Source organism: Acinonyx jubatus, chromosome D2, assembly GCF_027475565.1.
Source record: "Acinonyx jubatus isolate Ajub_Pintada_27869175 chromosome D2, VMU_Ajub_asm_v1.0, whole genome shotgun sequence".
Taxonomy (NCBI): Eukaryota; Metazoa; Chordata; class Mammalia; order Carnivora; family Felidae; genus Acinonyx; species Acinonyx jubatus.
The window spans coordinates 46810572-46831042 of record NC_069393.1 but is presented as its reverse complement, the minus strand read 5'-3'; the positions used below and the strand labels follow the sequence as shown (position 1 = coordinate 46831042).

The 20471-nt window shown below is 46.7% G+C and overlaps 2 protein-coding genes across 5 annotated transcripts in view; one reads left to right on the top strand and one right to left on the bottom strand.

Annotated features, from left to right (window-relative positions):
* The window catches only part of LOC106989572 (olfactory receptor 6C74-like), a 76024-nt gene extending 62565 nt beyond the window's left edge, over positions 1-13459 (bottom strand). For 3 of the 4 annotated variants that reach the window (XR_008291983.1, XM_053206832.1, XM_053206834.1), the window contains exons 1-2: positions 7628-8464; positions 6098-6230 (exon numbers count right to left, since the gene is read on the bottom strand). The gene's annotated coding sequence lies outside the window, so the exon portion shown is untranslated. Of the gene's footprint in view, positions 1-6097; positions 6231-7627; positions 8465-12920 lie in introns of those variants that run through there. The other variant, XM_053206833.1, reaches the window with a different exon arrangement.
* Positions 13460-13506: 47 nt separating this feature from the next.
* The window catches only part of ALOX5 (arachidonate 5-lipoxygenase), a 49949-nt gene continuing 42984 nt past the window's right edge, over positions 13507-20471 (top strand). The window contains exons 1-2 of the mRNA XM_027062562.2: positions 13507-13762; positions 19214-19412. Coding sequence (XP_026918363.1) covers positions 13613-13762; positions 19214-19412 — 349 coding nt within the window. The 5' untranslated portion in view covers positions 13507-13612. The remainder of the gene's footprint in view (positions 13763-19213; positions 19413-20471) is intronic.

Below are 20471 nucleotides of genomic sequence, written 5' to 3'. Positions count from 1 at the left end.
ATTCTACTCCTGAAATTATTATTGCACTAAATGCTAACTAACTTGCACATAATTTTTAAAATTTTTAAAAATAAATTAAAATTTTTAAAAATAAAGGACTCAGAATGGAGAAGCTGTGGTTTAAAAAAACTGATGCTAAGCATCAAATCCATTCAAATACAGACCTATCAGTAAGCAATTGTGGAATTTATGGTTAGAGGACAGAATAAACACAGTAATATAAGATAAAGGTCTACAACTCTTACTGTGACAAGAGATTTTGACAGATGTTGTCCAAATTGCCAACCAAGGAAGTACTCTCACAACTATATACCCATACTATTTTGGTATTTCATCTTCACTGAGAAATATGTCCTTTATATTTTATTTTTTTAATTAAAGAGGTTGAACAACTTTACACATGTGTTAAATTTACATGGTTGTTCTTTTTCTCAGTTATTTGCATGGGTTCTTGATATATTCACAAATTATTTCTTCCTCTACCTCACATTACAAATAGCTTTTGTTTAGTGTGTGTCTAAATATGTGTCTATGGGTACATAAATTTTGAATTTTTTGTGTAGTCAAATCAATCAAATCAGGTGTTTCCTGTTGTGAGTTTTGGCTTCCATCTTGCTAAGAAGAGCCTTCTTTACTCTAGCATGGTAAACACATTTAGCATTTTTACTTGATAATTTTGAGGCCTAATATTTTACACCTAAAAGTATGAATCAGCAGTTCCTCAAAAATTGAACATAGAATTATTATATGAACCAGCAATTCCACTTGTGGGTACGTACTCAAAGGAATCGAAAGCAGGCGTTCAAACAGATATTTGCACACACGTATTCACAGCAGTGTTATTCACAATAGCCAAAAGATGAAAGCACCCCAAGTGTCCATTGATAAATGAATGGATAAACATTGAATGTATACATACAATGCAATACTACTCAGTTTTAAAAAGGAAGGAAAATTCTGGCACATGCTACAACGTGGATGAACCTTAAATACATTATACTAAGTGACACAAGCCAGTCACAAAAGCACTAATATTGTATGATTTCACTCATGTGAGGTACCTAGAGCAACCAAAGTCACCAAGAGAAAAAGGAAAATGGCAGTGATCAAGATCTGTGGGAAGAGAGAAATGCACATAAGTGCAAATCCCAGGGATGAGTGCTGAGTGGCTGGTGATAGAGTCAGCTTCTTCTCAAACGGCAGGACGCCTCAAAGACACTTCTGACACCTCCAAGAGAGATTGGGTGAGGATACCCTGTGGCCCTAATTGCATCCTAATTGTATCCTAACTGCACTCACCATACTCGCCCCTTTTGCTACCACTGCCTGGGGGCATACTATTGAGCTGAAAACCAGAAGGATTAGTTTCCAAATTCTGCCACTCCACTAAACTCATTCCAGAGCAGCTCTTAACTTTGCCACCAGCCCAGCTCTATAGGGCCCTTCCAAGATGGAAGATGTAAAGTAACCGTTCCCAACGCTGGGGGAGGAGAAAGGTGTGCCCTTCCATATCCACTTGCTCCCACGTCAGGATTCCTTCTTCCCCTCCCTAAGACTTGGCCCCAGGGGGCTGGCATCTGGTACAAATCCCACCAGCCTCTAGTCCCAGACAGGTGAGAAGATGATCGAGAGGCATTATGGCCACGTCATGAAATAGGCTTACTGGACAAGTCACTTCACGCTTCTGAGCTTCTCTTTCCCAACTGTCAGCTGAGAGTGACCACTAACACTCACCTCTCCTGCTTTCAAAGCTGTCATGAAAAGCACAATGACGTCCCACACAGGTAAATGCTTTGTAATGTGCCAGGTGCTATGCAAATGCTAGCTGATACTCTTATCACTAGTCTCATGGATCAAAAAGGCTGAAACTCTGAAAGGTAGAGTTTTAAAATTCATTCTACAGATCATTCCTCCCTTCTCCCCACATCTTTGGTTAAAAGCTGGGACCCTAAAGTTAGACGGCCAAGATTGAAATCCCAGGCCAAACACTTACTCCATATGCAGCCTCAGGAATGTTACTTGGTCCCCCTTTACCTCAGTTTCCCCATTTGTAAAATGAGGGTGAGAATGGTACCTGTCCAAATAAGATTCAGGTACAGTTCCTGGCAGCATGAAGCCCCCTATAAAGGTTAGCTAACATCACACACATAAATAACACTTTTGGGTACAAGAGATCTTTTTCCTTCTTTAAGAATTTTCACTGTAAGTGACACTTTCTTGTAAACTGATTACAATCCTCACATATTTGAGACATTTAAGTACACACACACACACACACACACACACACACACACACACACACACCATGCCATTCAGGAGATATTTGAACTTGGGCTTCCTTCTCTGTAAAACTGAGTAATGGTATTTACTTCCCAGGGGTGTCGTGAGAATAAGTGAGATAGAGTATGTAAATTTCGTAGCACACAGTGGCTAAAACATTACTAGTTCCCTTTCTCTCCACCTACGTGTGACTACAAATTGTTGTTATGGGAATCACGCACTGAAAGTGAACAGAACTAGGAAGAGCTCATGGTTCTCAGCCTCTAGTGGGAGACACAGACAATAAACAAGGAAAGACCTAATATGATCTCAGGCAGCGATAAGGGCAACTATCTCCAGTGAGACCCCCTGAACTCCGAAAACTCCTAGAAGCTTCTGCCTAGCTATCAATTTTATCTTTTAGAAACTAACTGGTTGCTGTATGTCACATTTTGGGTGTTGGTTGAACACATTATGTTGGTTGAACATAAAGTGAACTAATACAGGGGCTAGAAGCACTGATCGATTGGCTTTTCACCTCCCCTCACCTTTATTCTCCAAGCCCTTGATACAAGTGGGAACATTTGCCTTTAGGATAAAGTGATCACTCTGTGCACTGGGCTTTCACAGTCTTGCCCTTCCTGCCCTCATCCATTCACCCCTCCATCCTTCCCTTGTGCTTTGGTCAGGCTTCCAACAGAGACACAGAGCCAGAAGCATATGAAGAGATTTATTGCAAGGATTGGCGTATGTGACTGTGGGGACTGGGGAAACAAGTCTGAAATCTGTAGGTCAGGGTATCAGGAATGGCAGGTTGGAAACTTTCAGGAAGCAGCTGATGCCCAGGTAGATGAAACCATAAAGTGTCCAACAGTTATATCAGCTTCATGATACTGCTAAAATCCCCACCCTAGGAGGGGCACAAGCTTCATCAATAAAACATACAGTGTATGCGTAGACCTGTCTTCTGAGTGGGCATACACAGCTTTATGTCTGCCCATTACATGTGATGATGGGACCTCTCCCTCTGATGTTCATCCCAAACCCTAATAAAAGGAACCTGCTTAACCCTGTCTGGGGAGTCATGGCTTTGGAAATTATTCCCCATGATCTCCTTATTGCTGCAAATAAAAATGACTTTGTGAGACAACTCTACCTGGTGTAGGTTCCGTCTGTAACTCACCAAGGAGCAGACCCATATTGGTTCGGTAACATAATGAAAAAAGTTCACTTGTGGCTTGAAGGGAGTGGCCTTTTTAGACAGGGGGTTAGGGCAGGCCTCTTTGGAGAGAGATGATGATGCTCAAACCCCCTGGAGTGAATTAGTTCTCTTGTGTTGGTTCAGTTAGGGCTCGTAGAGATCATCTCTTGTGATTATCTAATGTTGGGATGAAAAATATCATATACTCAGCCTGAGTATGAGAACTCTTCTTCCTCTTCAAAAAACACACTCATCACAAATCTAACAAGTAAGTCTGTTTGAATCTTGTCCCTCATGGATCAAAAAGTATCTCTATACTCAGTGGAGAAGTTTGAAAGGGAAGAATGTTCATTAGCTTTGTCTTCCCAAGTAGAACAGTTGAATCGAGCCACAGCTGGTAAACCCTACCTGGGTTTTAGGAGAGCATATACCAAGGTAAGGTCGTATGGGGTGCCCCACCTCATTTTTTATATAATAGTCTTGAGGGATGGAAGAGGGACCAACCAGCAAAAGTCTGGTCTTGTTCTGAAAGACACAAAAAGAGAGAAAGGGGAGGCATCCATCCAAAAGCATCTGAGCTCTGATCACAGGCTGGAGAAAGTGCAACCAGCATTTATCATTTTCCTTTCAGCAAGATCCTTACAAAAAATGCACACTTACAACTTAGCCTTATTCTTCTTATTCTTCCCCCGAGGGGAAGTCATCCAGACTATGAGGTCATCTATCCAAGGGCAGGGGTGGGGAGGTGGGGTTGTGCAGAATTTGTTTTTCTTTCTTTTTCTAAATTCCCAGTGAAGGGGCATTTCTTTTTAGTGCTCGGTGGTAGTCAGCCCTTATTTCCGATTAACTACGCAAATGAACCAGGAGAAACTGAAATGAGCTATAAATGTTTGGAAGTCACCAAAAAAGAAGTATGTTCCAGGTGACAGACGGATAGTGATAGACAGATACACGGATAGATGTGGTGAGCATTTTGTAATGTATCTGAATATCAAATCACTAAGTAGTATACCTGAAACTAATATAATACCATATGTCAACTGTACTTCCATTTAAAATTTTTAAAGAGAGGAAAAAAAGGTATGACTCTATAAAACACCCTCCAGAGGAAAAGGACTATTCAGAAGGACCCGCCACTAGTCACTTCCCCGGCCAGCCAGGGCACCAGAGCCACGTTGTCCTGCTAGAGGGACACACTTGTGTCCTGCTGCACTTATAAGTGCAGTGGCTGTAGGGATTCCTGTACACAGGCCACAGGTTTCACTCCATGAGTCAGGGGATCACGCGACCAGCTAGAGGGGAAGTTAGAACTGCTCTCTTGAGCTTAGGCTCAGGCTGCCAGTCTGCTTTGCCCACCGCAAAAACCAGACTTTGCTAGCAAGTTTCAGACTCTCTAATAACTCAACATACCTAGGATCTACTTACAGCTTCTCTGTGCCTGACATCACACTGGAGACCAAGAGATGAATAAGATACAGTCCCTGCCCTCACGCTCTCCAGAATATGTCGGGGGAGATGGAGACAGAATCAAGTGCTGATGGGACGAAAGGGCAACATGCCAAAATATGAACATGGGCAAAATTTGTGGGAGCTCAGAAGATGTGCATGTAACACTACCAAGGCGGGCTCCATGAAAGAAGCAACACTAGGGTAGTTTCTTAGGGGAGGAAACCAGGAGACAGAGAAGGAAGACAAGAGTATCCAGACAAGGGAAGGAGACATGCCAAGATTTCATGGGGATGAGAGGGAGTGTTCACGAAAGAGCATAGTAGTTGAAACATGGCATGAGGTCAGCAGTATGTTTCAACATGGCTAAGCTACAGTACCCAGTTATTCAATTAAACACTGACTGGGGGTGGGGAGGGCCGGGAGGGGGGGCACCTGGGTAGTTCAGTCAGTTGAGCACTGACTTCAGCTCAGGTCACAATCTCACCATTCGTGGGTTTGAGCCCCAGGTCAGCTCTGTGCTGACAGCCTGGAGGCTGCTTCTGATTCTGTGTCTCCCTCTCTCTCTGCCTCTCCTTTACTCTCTTTCAAAAATAAATACACATTAAAAATTTAAAAAAAAACAAAACACTGTTGCTGTAAAGATATTTTGTAGATGATTAATACCTATCATCAGTTGACTTTATGTAAAAGAGATTATCTTGGATTACCTGGGTGGGCCTGATCCAATCAGTTGAAAGGCTTTAAGAACAGAACTGAGTTTTCCCTGAAGAAGAAATTCCTCCTGTGGACCGCAGCATCAGCTGCTTCCTGAAAGTTTCCAACCTGCCATTCCTGATGCCCTGACCTACAGATTTCAGACTTGTTTCCCCAGTCCCCACAGTCACATACGCCAATCCTTGCAATAAATCTCTTCATATGCTTCTGGCTCTGTGTCTCTGATGGAAGCCTGACCAAAGCACAAGGGAAGGATGGAGGGGTGAATGGATGAGGGCAGGAAGGGCAAGACTGTGAAAGCCCAGTGCACAGAGTGATCACTTTATCCTAAAGGCAAATGATTCTCAACAATGTTCCCACTTGTATCAAGGGCTTGAAGAATAAAGGTGAGGGGAGGTGAAAAGCCAATCGATCAGTGCTTCTAGCCCCTGTATTAGTTCACTTTATGTTCAACCAGAGCATCTCTGCTTTTACCTGCTTCCTTGTAGGATTCCACTTGAAGGAAAGGATTTGCTTTGCAGGTTGGGAAGCAATGATGCAAGAGGCATTTCCAGAATGGACAGCATGAGGAGCTCCACAAACATTCTTCAGAGCGAAACAACCATAACTGGTGAAAATCAAAAACAAAACAAAACAAATATTAAAGAGAGAGGAAATTGTCCTAAAGGCATACAACAAGTGAAGAAAGATTTATTCAAGAAAATCTCCTAACCTCAGTAAGAATATTGAGAGTCTGTGGCATTTAAGCCTTGACCCACTCCCTCCCTCTCCTCCCACACAGCCCTATAAAACAGAAACTCTACTCTGAGGATGTGCAGTGAAGAAGACAGGACACCCTTGTCCCCTGGCCCAGTCTATGACTATACTTTCACCCCAGGAGGGGAAGACCACCAGCATTTCTCATTTCATCTGGCTCTATGTTGCAGAAGCTCTACTCTAGGCAAGTTTGGCCCATAGGTCTAAAGCTCTTTTCTTCCTCCCTATCTCTACTCTTAGGGCACAAGCTCTCTCCAAGGCACAGCAGGTCAAGAATACTGTGCTCTGAATGCCCTCACCCCAGGTGAGGGGGGGAATCCCATGCCAAGAGAGGAGGTTCTATGCCACAAGAAGCAGAAAAACAGGGACCACTGCCCCCACTCACTGCCCTACTCATAAAGAGAAGTCCTCTGAAAAAAGCATGCCACTGTCTCCAAAACAGCTCCCGAGCAGTGGCATGGAGGTCCTACCCAGGGAGAGAGGCAGGCCATAAGAAAAGAGCCCCAAAGGTCCCCCTAAGGTGATTGACTTTATTTGGAAGCCAGCATGGAAATTTCAACCTAAGGGTGCTGTCAGAAAAACAGTGGAGATTTTGGTGGTAAGCCAGTAAGAGGAGGATAGTAGCTTCATAAGAGCAACAAGCTAAACTATAAACCAACTAGAAGTATACAGCAGAAACCAAGAAAGGCGACAGCTAAGGAAAGCTTTCCTAGGTTAAAACAAACTTCAAAGACAGGACTCAAAGACTACTGCTATAAAGGGCCCAAATTTATTTGAATCTGACTGTGAAGCAATTTATGCCCCAGGGAACTGTCAAAATCAACAGCAATCAGCCAGCACTTAGTGGAGGAAAATATTAGGATATAGTGCCAAAAGAGGCAGAAAACTTAGCAGATAGGGAGAGACAAAAGAGAGAACGGCTAAAAAAAAAACCTTGTCATCCCAGCTTAAGAATACACAGGCCCAAGGCTGTGACCTGAGGAGTAACAGCAGACCCCCCCCCCCAACTGCAGAGGACATAGACTTCACTATAGAGACCAGCCAATAAAAAATAAACAATCAAATGACAGCAGCAGACACATAGACCAACCGAACAGAACAGAGAGTCCCGAAATAAACCCATATATACAGTCAATTAATCTGTAACAAGTGTGCCAAGAAAACACAATGGGGAAAAATAATCTCTTCAATAAATGATATGGGGAAAAGTGGATATTCACAAGCAAAACAATGAAAGTGAACCCTTACCTTACACCATATATATAATCAACTCAAAATAGATTAAAGATTTCAATATAAGTCCTGAGATGGTAACACGCCTAGAAGAAAACATAGGGAAAAAGCTCTTTAACACTGGGCTTGGCAATTATATTTGAATATGATACCACACAGACACAAAAAAAAGCACAGGGCAACAAAAGCAAAAATAAACGAGTGAGACTACATCAAATTAAAACTCTGCTGCACAGGAAACAATGAACAAAATGAAACAACAACCAATCGATGGGAGAAAATATTTGCAAACCATGTATCTGATAAGAATTTAATCTACAAAATATATAAGGAACTGATACAAGTCAACTGCAAAGAAATAAACAAGCCAACTAAAAATGGGCAGGTGATCTGAATAACCATATTTTCAAAGACATACAAACGGCCAAAAGGTGCATGAAAAGGTACTGAACATCATTAATCATCAGGGAAATGCAAATCAAAACCGTGAGATACCACCTCACACTGGAAAGATGGCTGTTATCAAAAAGATAAGAGATAACAAGTGTTGGCCATGGTGTGGAGAAAAGGGAGCCCTTGTGCACTGTTGGTGGGAATGTAAATTGGTGCAGCAACTATGGAAAACAGTGTGGAGGCTCCTCAAAAAATTAAAAGTAGAACTACCATATTATCCACTTCTGGGTATATATCCAAAGGAAATGAAATCAGGGTCTCAAAGAGATATCTGCACTCCCATGTTTATTGCTGCATTATTCACAATGGCTAAGATTTGGACACAACCTAAGTGTCTGTCAGTGGATGAATGTATGAAGAAAATATATGTGTGTGTGTGTATGTGTGTGTATGTATATGTGTGTGTGTGTACATATATATATATATATACATATACATATTATTCATCCATTTAAAAAAAAGGAAATCTTGCCATTTGCAACAACATCGATGACCCTGGAAGACATTATGCTCAATGAAATAAGCCAGACACAGAAAGCAAATACTGTATGATCTTACTTATGTGTAGAATCTAAAAAAGTCAAACTCAGAACCAGAGAGGAGAGCAGTGGTTCCCAGGGATCAGAGATGGGGAGACATTAGTCAAAAGGTATAAACTTCCAGTTATAAGATAAATAAGTTCTGGATATCTAATGCAGAGCATGGTGACTTTAGTCAATAACAGTGTACTGTATACTTAAAATGTGCTAATAGAATAGATCATAAGTGATCTCACCACACCAAAAAAAAAAAAAAAAAGGAAGTTGTGAGTTGACAGATGTCTTAATGGTTTCATTGTGGTATGGTAATCATGTCACAGTGTATCCATATATCAAAACCTCACATTGTATACCTTAAATATATACAATTTTTATCTGTCAATTAAACCCTAATAAAGCTAGGGAAGGGAGGCACATACATACATACATAGCTAGCTTTCTTTCAAAAAGAAATAAAATACTCAAGAATAAATTTAATCACAAAAAAAAAGTACACTGAAAACTACAAAACATTATTGAAAGAAATCAGAAAAGACTTAAATAAATTGAAACATATCACATGTTCCTAGTTCAGAAGACTTAAAATTAAGACAGCAATACCTTAGGGCGCCTGGGTGGCTCAGTCAGTTGAGCGTCTGACTTCGGCTCAGATCATGATCTCACAGTTTGTGAGTTCGAGCCCCACGTCAGGCTCTGTGCTGACAGCTCGGAGCCTAGAGCCTGCTTCGGATTCTGTGTCTCCCTCGCTCTCTGCCCCTCCTCTGCTTACACTCTGTCTCCCTCCCTCAAAAATAAACACTGGAAAAAAACCACAGCAATACTTCCCAAATTGATCTATAGCTTCAATATGATCCCTATCAAAATCACACCTTGCTTTTTTTCTTTTTTTGCAGAAATTGAGAAGTTGATCCTATAATTCATAAGAAAACGCAATGGACATAAAATAGCCTAAACATTCTTGAAAAATAAAGAACAAGGGTGAATTCGCACTTCCCAACTTCAAAACTTACTATAAAGTCACAGTAATCAAGACAGTATGGCACCGACATATGATACACATATTGGTCACTGGTACAAAAGTGAAAGTCCAGAAATAAATCCCTACACTTATGCCGAATTAATTTTTTTTACTAAGGTATATAAAGACAATTCAATGAAGAATCATGTTTTCAACAAATGATGCCACAACTGGATATTCACACGCAAAAGAATGAATTTGGATCCCTAAGCCACATCATGCATAAAAATTGACAAAATGGATCATAGATCTAAATGCAGAACTAAAAGTATAAAATTCTATGACAGGAACACAGGAATAAATTTTTGTGACCTTAATAGAGGCACCAGTCTCCTAGATGTGGTACTAACATCACAAGCAACAAAAGAAAAAATATGTATATAAATTGGGCTTACTCAAAATTAAAACCTTTTCTGCTTCAAATAGAACCACCAAAAAAGTGAAAAGACAATCCACAGATGCAACAAGACATGTGCAAATAATATAGTCGACAAGGGACTTCTTTCCAGTATGCATGAACACTTGTGACTCAATAAACTAATTTGATAATGGGTCAAAGATCTGAATATACATTTCTTTAAAAGAGACATACAAATGGGCAACAAGTGTTGCTCAACATCATTAGCCATTAGGGAAGTCCAAATAAAAACCACAGTGAGATATCACTTCAGAGAATACAATCTGTTGAAGAGTACGTGGAGAAAATGAAACCTTACAGACTGCTTACCGGTAAGCAATATGGTTACAGATGGTAGATGGTGCAGCCACTTTAGAAAGCAATCTGCATTTCCTCAAAATTAAGTTACCATATGATCCACCAATTTTACTCCAAGTTATCTCCCCAGAGAAATGAAAAGATATGTCAACACAAAAAGTTTATCCACGATGCATAGCATCATTATTCACAATAGCCCAAAGTGGAAACAACTCAAATTTCCATCATCTGATGAATGGATAAACACAATATGGCATATCCATAAAATGGAAGATTATTCGGCAATAAAAAGGAATAAAGTACTGATGCAGGCTGCAACAAGAATTGCTGTGAACATTGGAGGTTTTTACGGTAAGCAATTAATAGGAGGACACCAGCTCCTTTTAAGCGAAAACAGTCACAAAAGGTGTGTATTGTATGATTCTATTCATATGAAATGCCGGAATAAGCAAATCTATGGACAGAAAGTAGATTAGTGTTTTTGCCCTGGCTGGAAAGATGAGGGGGGGTAATGGGAAGTGACTGCTAATTAGGTGACAGAAATGTCCTAAAATTGATTGTAGTGATGGTCTCACAACTCCCTGGATATTACTAAACACCATTAAATTGTATACTTTAAATAAGCAAATTGTAGGGGCGCCCGGGTGGCTCAGTCAGTTGAGCGTCCGACTTCGGCTCAGGTCATGATCTCGCAGTTTGTGAGTTCGGGCCCTGCATCAGGCTCTGTGCTGACAGCTTAGAGTCTGGAGCCTGCTTCAGATTCTGTGTCTCCCTCTCTCTCTCTGCCCCTTCCCAGCTCATGCTCTGTCTCTCAAAAATGAATAAACGTTAAAAAAAATTTAAATGACCAAATTGTATAGTATACTAATTACATCTCAGTAATGCTACAGGGAAATAACTCTGGCTAGAGAATTGGAGGGAGGGGGCAGTTAGGCTACATGTTGTTATAATCTGTGTAGGAGACGCTGAAAGCCTAAACTGGGGCAGAGACAGTAAAGACAAGATGTAGGAATATTTTGGAAACTACCCCACGATGGCAAAGTTTCCATGAAACCAACATTCCATGTTTTGCATGACAGTAAATGACATGAGTATAAATTTCTCTAGTCCATGGGAAGGAAAGTAGCTTCATAACATGTTACAAACGTCTCAAAATGTTCATATAGTTTGGTCCATTTCTAAATCCCTATCTTAAGAAAAACTTTTTAAAATGTTTTAAGCACCAAATATGTACTATAGCAATTAATGAGGGAAATCAGCCTAAATGCTCAATAATAGCAGACTAATTAAAAGAAATAGTGGTATATAATTAAATATTATGCAGTCATTAAAATATTTAAGAAGTGCAATTACATAGGAAAATACATGCTATAATATTAAGGAAAATCCAAATATGACTAATTACACACAATGGTGTGGTCCTGGTGGTGCAAAAATGTGCAATGTAATGAATATTTACTACTTTTTCCACACATTATGAATTTTGTTTCTATATCAATCTTTTCTCTGATTTCTACCACATATTACTTCTGTCCGAAAGAAGTATACTGTATGTACTTTTCAAAGAAAAACAACAGCCATTTTGTTCTTAGATTTGAAGTGCAATTCCACGGCCATCCTTCCCACCGTGCCCAGGGTTTGCTGGAGCCCGTCTCTTGCCTGGCAGGGGTTGGATCCCACTTCTATCCCAGGGCTATTTCCATCTACTCATCTCAGCTGCGCCCATTCTTTCACGTCCTACTATTCGATTCCCAGAGAATCCCTCCAGTGCCTTTCCATGAATAGAGCCAGTTCCACTGAAATGTGCCCTCCTGTAGAAAGTGGACTGGCAGGTACCCTGCCTCTGCTCAGAGTGGCGATCCTGCCAGGCAGAGGAGAAAGCAGGATTTGCCACCAGGTGGAGCCCGGGTCCCCAGAACTGGGGAGCCTGCCTCTTTGCACGTCCCCAACAGAAAGCACAAAGCAGGGGACTTGACACACCCACCACCTCACATGGAATGAACTTCTATTTTAATCTGGTTCAGCTCATTACTGAATGTGTAGCACGGGCAGGTTCAGTTCTGAAGTTGGCGGAGCGGGGGTCGTGGGGGGGGGGGACAGGATGGCAGGAATGAGATGTGGGGGAGGTGCAGGCGAATGCAGAAGACCTATAAGATCAGGTCTCAGCAGTAGGAAAGCTGACCACCCATGGGAAGCTTCCCTCGAGAACACAAAGCCTTCTAATCACATCTCTTTCAGGCCTCTGCTCACCGCCAGTTAGAAAGTCGACCAATTTACTCCGCTCAGCAGCCCGCTCCCCAGGTGCCGGCCCTCACGCCTGGAACATTCTTGCTGTGGAGTCCACATCTTTCTCCCTAGGACTCCCAGTCAGTGGTCCACACCTATGAGCCATCTCCAAACAAGCCTAACTCCTTCCCCACCATACCCCAGCCTCCCGGCCCCCAAACCTCTTCCCAAGACCGCCTCCAGACAACACCCAGGTGTTCAGATTTGCGTTTTCTTGTCCTAGCCTCCCTCTCTCTGCCCTGCTTCCCACTGTACACGGACAACTCTGGGCCTGAGAGCGGCTGGCATCTGACTCACCTCGGTGCCCACCTGCACCTTGCCCGGAGTGACATTCAGCCAAGACCGTGGAGGAAGCCACAGCTGACTGAAGTCTCTGCGTTCCAGATTGCACTCTCAGTATCAGCTCAGGTGGGGCTTCCTCCAGGAAGCCTGCCTGACTCCCCAGGTGAGTCCCGCTTCCCGGTGTAGATTCCCAGAGCACCTCTGGTCTAAGAAACCACGGAATACGGGTAATCGCCCGAGCCACACTGGGAACTTGGTGAGAGCAGGGACTGTAAGTCTCCTCTTCTGGGGGTCCCGGGAGCCCAACCCTAGGGCCTTCCGGGAGCCTGGCGCGGAGGCAAGCTGAGGCAGGAAGGAAGGGTGAAGGGTGAAGGGTGAAAACAGGGAATAGGCGACTGAGTGAGTGCATGCACCGATGCCTGGGTGAGGGGATGGCAGCTGAGGTTGCCCGGGGCCCCAGACTGCTAAAACGGGCACCAAACCAACTGGGTGCGAAAGCAGGAATGCGCGACCCCTACCGTGTCCGCCGCGGGTCCCCAGGCGCAGAGCGTCAGGGGCGGGGCGGAGTGGGGCGGGGCCGGGGGGGGGGTCGGCGCATGCAGGGGGGCGGGGCCGGGCGGGGGAAGAGGCTGCTGCGCGGGTCCCGGCAAGGTGCCGAAGCGCGTGGACCGCGGAACCCCGGCTCTTGGCGCTCGCGGCCCTCCGCCATGCCCTCCTACACGGTCACCGTGGCCACCGGCAGCCAGTGGTTCGCTGGCACCGACGACTACATCTACCTCAGCCTCGTGGGCTCCGCGGGCTGCAGCGAGAAGCACCTGCTGGACAAGCCCTTCTACAACGACTTCGAGCGCGGCGCGGTGAGGAAGCGCGGCTGGGACCGGGCTGGGGACACTCTGGACCCGTCGGGGGGTGGGGGGCCGTGACCGAGGCAGGGGGCGGGGGAGGGCGCCCGAGACCCGTTGTGGCGGTAGGGCCCGGGCTTGGGGAGTGTCCAGGACCCCGTCGGGATGGCTGGGACCCAAGTTCGGGGTGGGAGGCTTTGCAGAGTGAGGTCTGTAGGGCGCCGCGCTTCTCCCCTGGGAGCAGGAGAAGGTGCAAGGTCTGCTCTCCATTTCACAAATAGGTACCCCGAGGCTCTGAGAGGTCCCTAACTGGGCAAGTCCTGTGGGCAGCATTACTTGTGCCCCACTTCGTAGGGCTCCTTCCACAGGTCGTGGGGTGGGGTTGGAGAGTCGTGCGGGTCCTTGCCCGGCTGTGACGCCCAGATGGCACCTCGGAGCAGCCTCAAGCTGTGGTGAGAAAGCACAGGTCTGGGGGTTCAGAGGCTGGGTTGAATCTGACTGCTAGTTCACTCTGCCCCCTCACTGGGCCTCAGTTTCCCCAAATGTCAAATGGAAGGGATGACTTCAGGCTGGTCTAGGAATCTGGGTGAACCCAAGCCCAGCTGGTGGCCCAGAGTGATACTAGCAGCTGTCTTCACACCTGGGTAGCTCACATCCTCAGGACAGGTCCCCACAGGAAATCAGAAGGAAGGAACATGAGAACTTTTGCAACCTGGAGATCGTCTGACTCCCAAAGGAGTATACACTAGGGAACACTTCCACCCCAAGTGTGAGGGCTCAGTGGAGCAGGAAGAGGAAGGAGGGCTTCTCCTCTCCCCTTCTCAGTAGATACCCTGGAGCTGTGGGAGTCCACGGAGCAAAGGGAGCCCTGTGTACTGTACCTTGTGTCTGTGGTACCGAGTGCTATATAAGGCCCCATTTAGAAGCCAGCTCTTGACGCTGACCTGGGCATGAACTGCAGCCCTGTGGCTTTCTCCGTGAGCATGGCAGGTCATGGTCCTTACCGAGCATTTAGTGACTCTCCCAGTCCACTGCCAAGTGCATGGGAAATGTTCACTGTATGATTATTGTGACAGTCCCAACTTGCTGCAAGTAGGTACCCAAGGAAAGTTCCCTTCCATCACCCACCAGTTCCTGAACCGGACCAAAAAGATTCAGACTTCACAAAGTTGTCTTTTTCACCACTTAGTTGGTTATTAGTTTGAACCATATGAAAGTGCTCGTAGTTGACAATTTTGAATAAACAAAACTGGGAATTTCACATGGTTCAACTAAATACTTCTTGGATAAAATTGATGAGTTCAGTTTTAGGCCTGTAGAGGCTAAAGTAAGTAAATAATATTCCACTCCTTTTCCCAACTCCAAACTCAAAGTGGGCGTGATTCCTATCCAGGAGCCTCAGAACCTTGGTATAAGCCAACTTGGCACTTAGCTAAGTTCAGCATGTTAGCCTGGTTCAATTTCCCTTCAGGAAAAGTGAGGTGTTGAGTATAAAAACAACCATCTATTGTTTGGTTTCCCCCGTTAGGGAACTGGCCCTGGGGACAGTGGTACAGGAGGACTAATGAGACATCCATTTGGAAAGATGACAGCTGCCATTTCTGAAGCACCTTCATTTATTTCCATTAGTTCATGGATTCCCCTAACACCTCAGGGAGGAAGACAGGGGACAGACTACCCCCCCCCCTTAATAGGCAGGTCGCAGTGGGCTCCATTGTCTTCTACACACACACACACACACACACACACACAGCCCTGCCGCACAGGGCACCCCATATGTGGCTTCTCCAAGGAGGAGACACTGTGGTGTGGCCAGAACAGGGTCATTGGAAGAGGGGTGAAAGCACTGTTCTGTTCATTATCGTCACCTTGGGAATTCATTCAAATGCCTCTATGACTAAACACCTCAGTGAGAGTCCCAGAAGCAAATTTCAGGAGAGGTTTGCGTGTCCCATTTCCATCAGGGTGAGAGAGGGTGAGCTGGGAGGGGCTGCGGTGCTACAGGGGAATCTGCTGGCTCCTAAAGTCTCTTTGAAAAAATCCACTTTTGAGAAAGTTCCTGTTGATGCAAAGTTACTCCACACTTTCTTGCACAGTCCAGAGCTACTTCCTCATTCTCCAGCTAGTGTCTCTTTAAGGACAGGCTGTCCCTATTGGGTAAAGGTAAAAAAGAAACCTTAGAGAAAATACTTGCTGAGAAGAATCGGCCTTCCCATTTTACTTGGAAAAGTGCTCCTATCATTATGGTTAACAACAATAACAACAACAACCACGAAGGCAGTGGATTCAGTCATTTCCAGGTCTTTGGCAGGTGAACTCCCACACTCCTCTATGCACAGTTCAGTCAAACGATAAGACTGATTTTGTTGTCAATAAATTGAGTTGCAGATTCCCAGTTACTCTCATCAGAGTTCTACATACTGATTCAGGTCAGGACTGGGAATTGAAGCCCTCTCCAAAGGGGAGGTTCTCCCGTAAATGGTCACACCCTCAGTGGCTCCCCACTGCCTGCCTGGGAAAGCCCAGACCATGGACCCAAACAGCCCAGAGACTGGCTGCCCCTCCATGTCTCTCTTGTTCTCTGGGGAGCAAATATCTGAGTGAAAATGGGAGGCTCACTTGCAAGTCAGTCTGCACAGATGCACGCCATCCCAGAGCACCTGCCAGTCACTTGGCCAGTCACTGCCAGTCACAGCGATGCCAAGAAAATCAGACAAGCAGTTCCCACTACATTTGTGGCACAGCAGAAGGTTGAGGCTGGTCTTGCTGCTAGAAGGTGCCATTGCAGGCCATGTGCAGACTACCAGCCTGCCAGCTCCCCAGGACCGAGCAGCTCAGTGCCGTGTGCTGGCAGGCTCCAGATTCTAGGAGATGGGCAGGCACAGTGGCCGTGCTGGGCAACCCTTCCATGGCTTTTGGGGTGATCTGTGTATCTGTGACCCTGATGACAGAGGGAGAGAAAGGAAGAGGGTTCAAGCGGTGCATTGGGTGTTCTACAGGCCGCAGGTTTGGGAAGCCCTGGAGTCGGTGCCTCCCAAGGTACTTTCTAAGCCAGATTTCACCAATCCTTGAACTTTTCCCTTGATGGAAGAATCTAGAGTTCTCCGTGTGATAGTGAGGTAAATGGAGGGGAAAGGTGTTCATCCTGCATGTGACCCCATGTGTCTCTATTTCCACCCTCCTCCCACCAAACTTCCAGAGGAACCCCAGGAGGACTTCCTAAGAGGAATGGGAAGTTGGATATTTTCAGCAAGCCTCTTGGCTCTGAGCACAGTGAGCAGCTCACATATTGTGGTTACCAAAGATGCCAGACGCTTGTGGTTAGAAAGCAGAAGCCTCCTCCCTGTTCCCTGTGGCTTGGGCCAGGCCTTTATGCTGGGATGGCACATCTTGGTCCCTAAGAGGTGTGCAACCTCATCTGTGCTGCCAGAAGTCACTGTCCTGCAGGTGAAAGAACCCCTCTACCGCACAGTGTGTCTTGTGGGAAGCAGAATCCACAGGCGGGGTCCCGGAGGGCACTGACTCCCAGGCCTGCCTGAGGTCCGTATTGCAGTGTGCTAATGCCTGCGAAGAAGCCAGGAGGCCCCGGGGTGTAGGGGTGGGAGAGGAGTCCCAGTTAGGGGCTGGATCATCTGAAGAGCTGCGAGGAGAGGAAAGGAAGGGCACAGCTCTTTTGGGGTGACTTCTGGGGGTGGGAGAGAATAGAGACCCCCCTGAGCTGAGGCATGAGTGGGCTAGCAGGAAGGTTCTGGTGGGACAAGAGGCCCAGTGTCCATTTGGAGAAGCAGAGTGGGCACTGAGTGACCCACAACTGGACATCTATAGGGCCCACCCCCCACTCCAGGCCTCACCTGCCAGGGAGATCGACAGAGACCTCAGCTGTCCCCTGGGGCCAAGACAGAGATTTCCACCAAACACTGGGAGTGGGCAGTGTGGGGCAGAGGGCAAGGCCAGCCTTTGTGACAGGGAAGCTCAGTCAGCCCCAGTCTTGAGGTCATACTCTAGCTCCATCCAAAGTGACTGACCATGGGCCTCAGCAAATTGCTTTACTCCCTGAAGCTCTGTTTCTTCACCCAGCAAGGGGGGATAATGCCTAGCTTGCCGGACCATTGAGAAATCCAAATGACATGATGCCTGAGGGGCTCCTTTCTCCAAGGGTACAGGCAACTGGCTGCTGTATGCATCAGAACCAACCGGTCCTCCCTCCTGGACTCCTGAGGTCACTGCCTGTGAGCAGGTGTTAGCTAGCATGGGCTCCTTCACTGAGGCCCATCCCTGACTACACACAGCAAATTGAGTAGCCAGGAGTAGATGTGGGAGGAAGAAATTGAGCCCATGAGCTCACACCTCTTGGCTCAAAACCAGGAGAGAATTCCTGAGGGTAGAAGAAGGGCCGTGAGGCATTTTTGTTGCTGGCATTGCAGGCCAAGGAAAGGGAAGTCAGCGTGCGGTGAGGCCTGGGCCCGGACAGCTGCTCCAGGGAAGTGGCTTTTCTGTGGCTCCAAGGGACTGGCGGGGACTGACAGTGTCTGTGGTATTGATGGCAGGGGTAGCAGGGAGAGGACGGCCATTCTAAAGTAAGAGGGTCATGAACACCTGAGGCGGACACTCTCTTGGGAGGGACAAGCCCAGCACCCTGGAATAAAAAAGGAAGGGAGTTGGGGCCAAAGAAGCCTCTCCAGGACCGTGTGATTCTCAGACAGAGGGCTAGATGTCCAGCTGGGGGTGGTAGCCGAGGAAGAGATGGAGCAGCTTCTCTGAGGGAGGGGACAGTGGAGTCTCCAGTCGCTGTGGCCCAGTGACCCGCAGATGCCCTAGGATGGCGTGCATCTAGGCAACTTCATCTAGGCAAGTGAGCCTCCCCATTTTCACTCAGTTGTTTGCTCCTCGGAGAACAAGAGAGACGTGGGGTGGCTGTGCCAGAAAGATCTGGATTAGAATTCCATCTCTGACAATGAATAGCTGACCTGGGATTTAGTAAGCCTCAGTCTCTTCATCGGTGACACGGTCATGACGGCCCTCGTCCTGACATCATTAGGAGGGTCTATAGCAATCGTCAGCAAGCTTTTTGCGAGCTGCAGAGGGCTGCCCTTCGTGCGAGGGCCAGTGTGCCCCCTGCAGCCCTGTCGGGTGGAAAGGCTAGCAGCCCCCCTGCCCTCATCATGAGCAGGGCAGCTGAAGAAGCCCCTCACCCGGCACGGCCCAGCAGAGGGCACCCCTGCCTGGAGCCTCCGTCTCCTCTGAGCTGCGTGCAGATCACAGAATGTCCTTCTCTGAGCAGCGCCGTCCATCGCTTACTCACCAGACCTCCATCTCCATAAGGGCAGAACCCAGGACTTGCCTCTGTCTCCCCGGGTGCAGCACGGAGCCTTACCGAGGGGAAGCATTCGGCAGACATCTAGGCTGGTGATACAAAGGCTCAGGAACCCCAGACAACCTCATTCACCTTTTTTTTTATCCTCTCAGGTGGATTCTTACGACGTGACAGTGGATGAAGAACTGGGTGACATCCAGCTGGTCAAAATCGAGAAGCGCAAGTACTGGCTCCATGATGACTGGTACCTGAAGTACATCACGCTGAAGACGCCCTGCGGGGATTACATCGAGTTCCCTTGCTACCGCTGGATCACCGGCGAGGGCGAGATTGTCCTGAGAGATGGACGCGGTGAGTGGCCCAGCCCCCTTCCCCTTCCTGAGCTTCCCAGGAACTCCTTCCTCAAAGGACTGTTTTCGTAGGAATAATGATACCGCCGCTGTGTGCCTCCGTGTACCTGCAGAGGTGCGACCTTCCTCAGGGTGCTAATAAGCCCCGTGCTAAGAGGGTGCAGGGAGAGGCCCCCGGCCACATGCTCAGCAGTGTCCTCCCTCTGGGCTACAGTCCTTCAGGGGCAAGCTTATGACCCCCTTTTTGTCAGAGGGTAACTACAGTCCCAGTAGCAAATACCTGTGGGACGTCCCCCTAGAGGGGCCGCTCTCCAGGTAAGTTCTCCAGTCCTCCTCTCTGTGAGGTCACAGTGGGGCACAGGTTCCAGGGCAACACGCACAGGCCTGGGAAGGGAAGAGGTTGACCAGGAGTGCCCCAAGTGGCAGCCTAGGGGGGCCATGGCCAGGTCTGGTGGTCATGGTCACCAGTTGTTAAACCTAAAGTCCCACATTTTGCTAAAAAGAGAAAAGTACCTAAAGTCGGCCCTCTTAAGCAAGACCCTCGAACGTGCCAATCTGGCACTTCCTCAGGAGACCACTCCCCATAAGAGACGGGCAGCTGGCCTGGTGTGGAGGAGCAGAGAGAGGAACGGATGGCAGAAGTCAGCTGAGGCCACTCTGTCCCTCCGAATGGCTCCCCGTTGTGCACTAACCTGTAAGCGTGTGGGAGTCAAATCCATGCCTTGGCAAAGTTCTATCTGACTTCACGTTGTGGCCCTTCAGTTTGTTCACACTTTAAACCCAGAACAAGATGTCTCCAAAGCTGTGCACCACTAGAAAAGTGAGGGGGAACACAGGTGCAGTGACTTCCCCTTCACAGAGGTCCGGCAGGGTAGGCAAAATGGAAGTGATGATTAACCCCATTTTTTAGCTAAGAAAATCAAGACAGAGGAGGAAAAAGTTCTCTACCTAGTGTTCTTAAACTGCCAGGCCACGTCCCTTTCTTTCTTTTTTTCTTTCTTTCTTTCTTTCTTTCAGAGAGAGAGAGAGAGTGAGCAGGGGAGAGGGGCAGAGGGGGAGA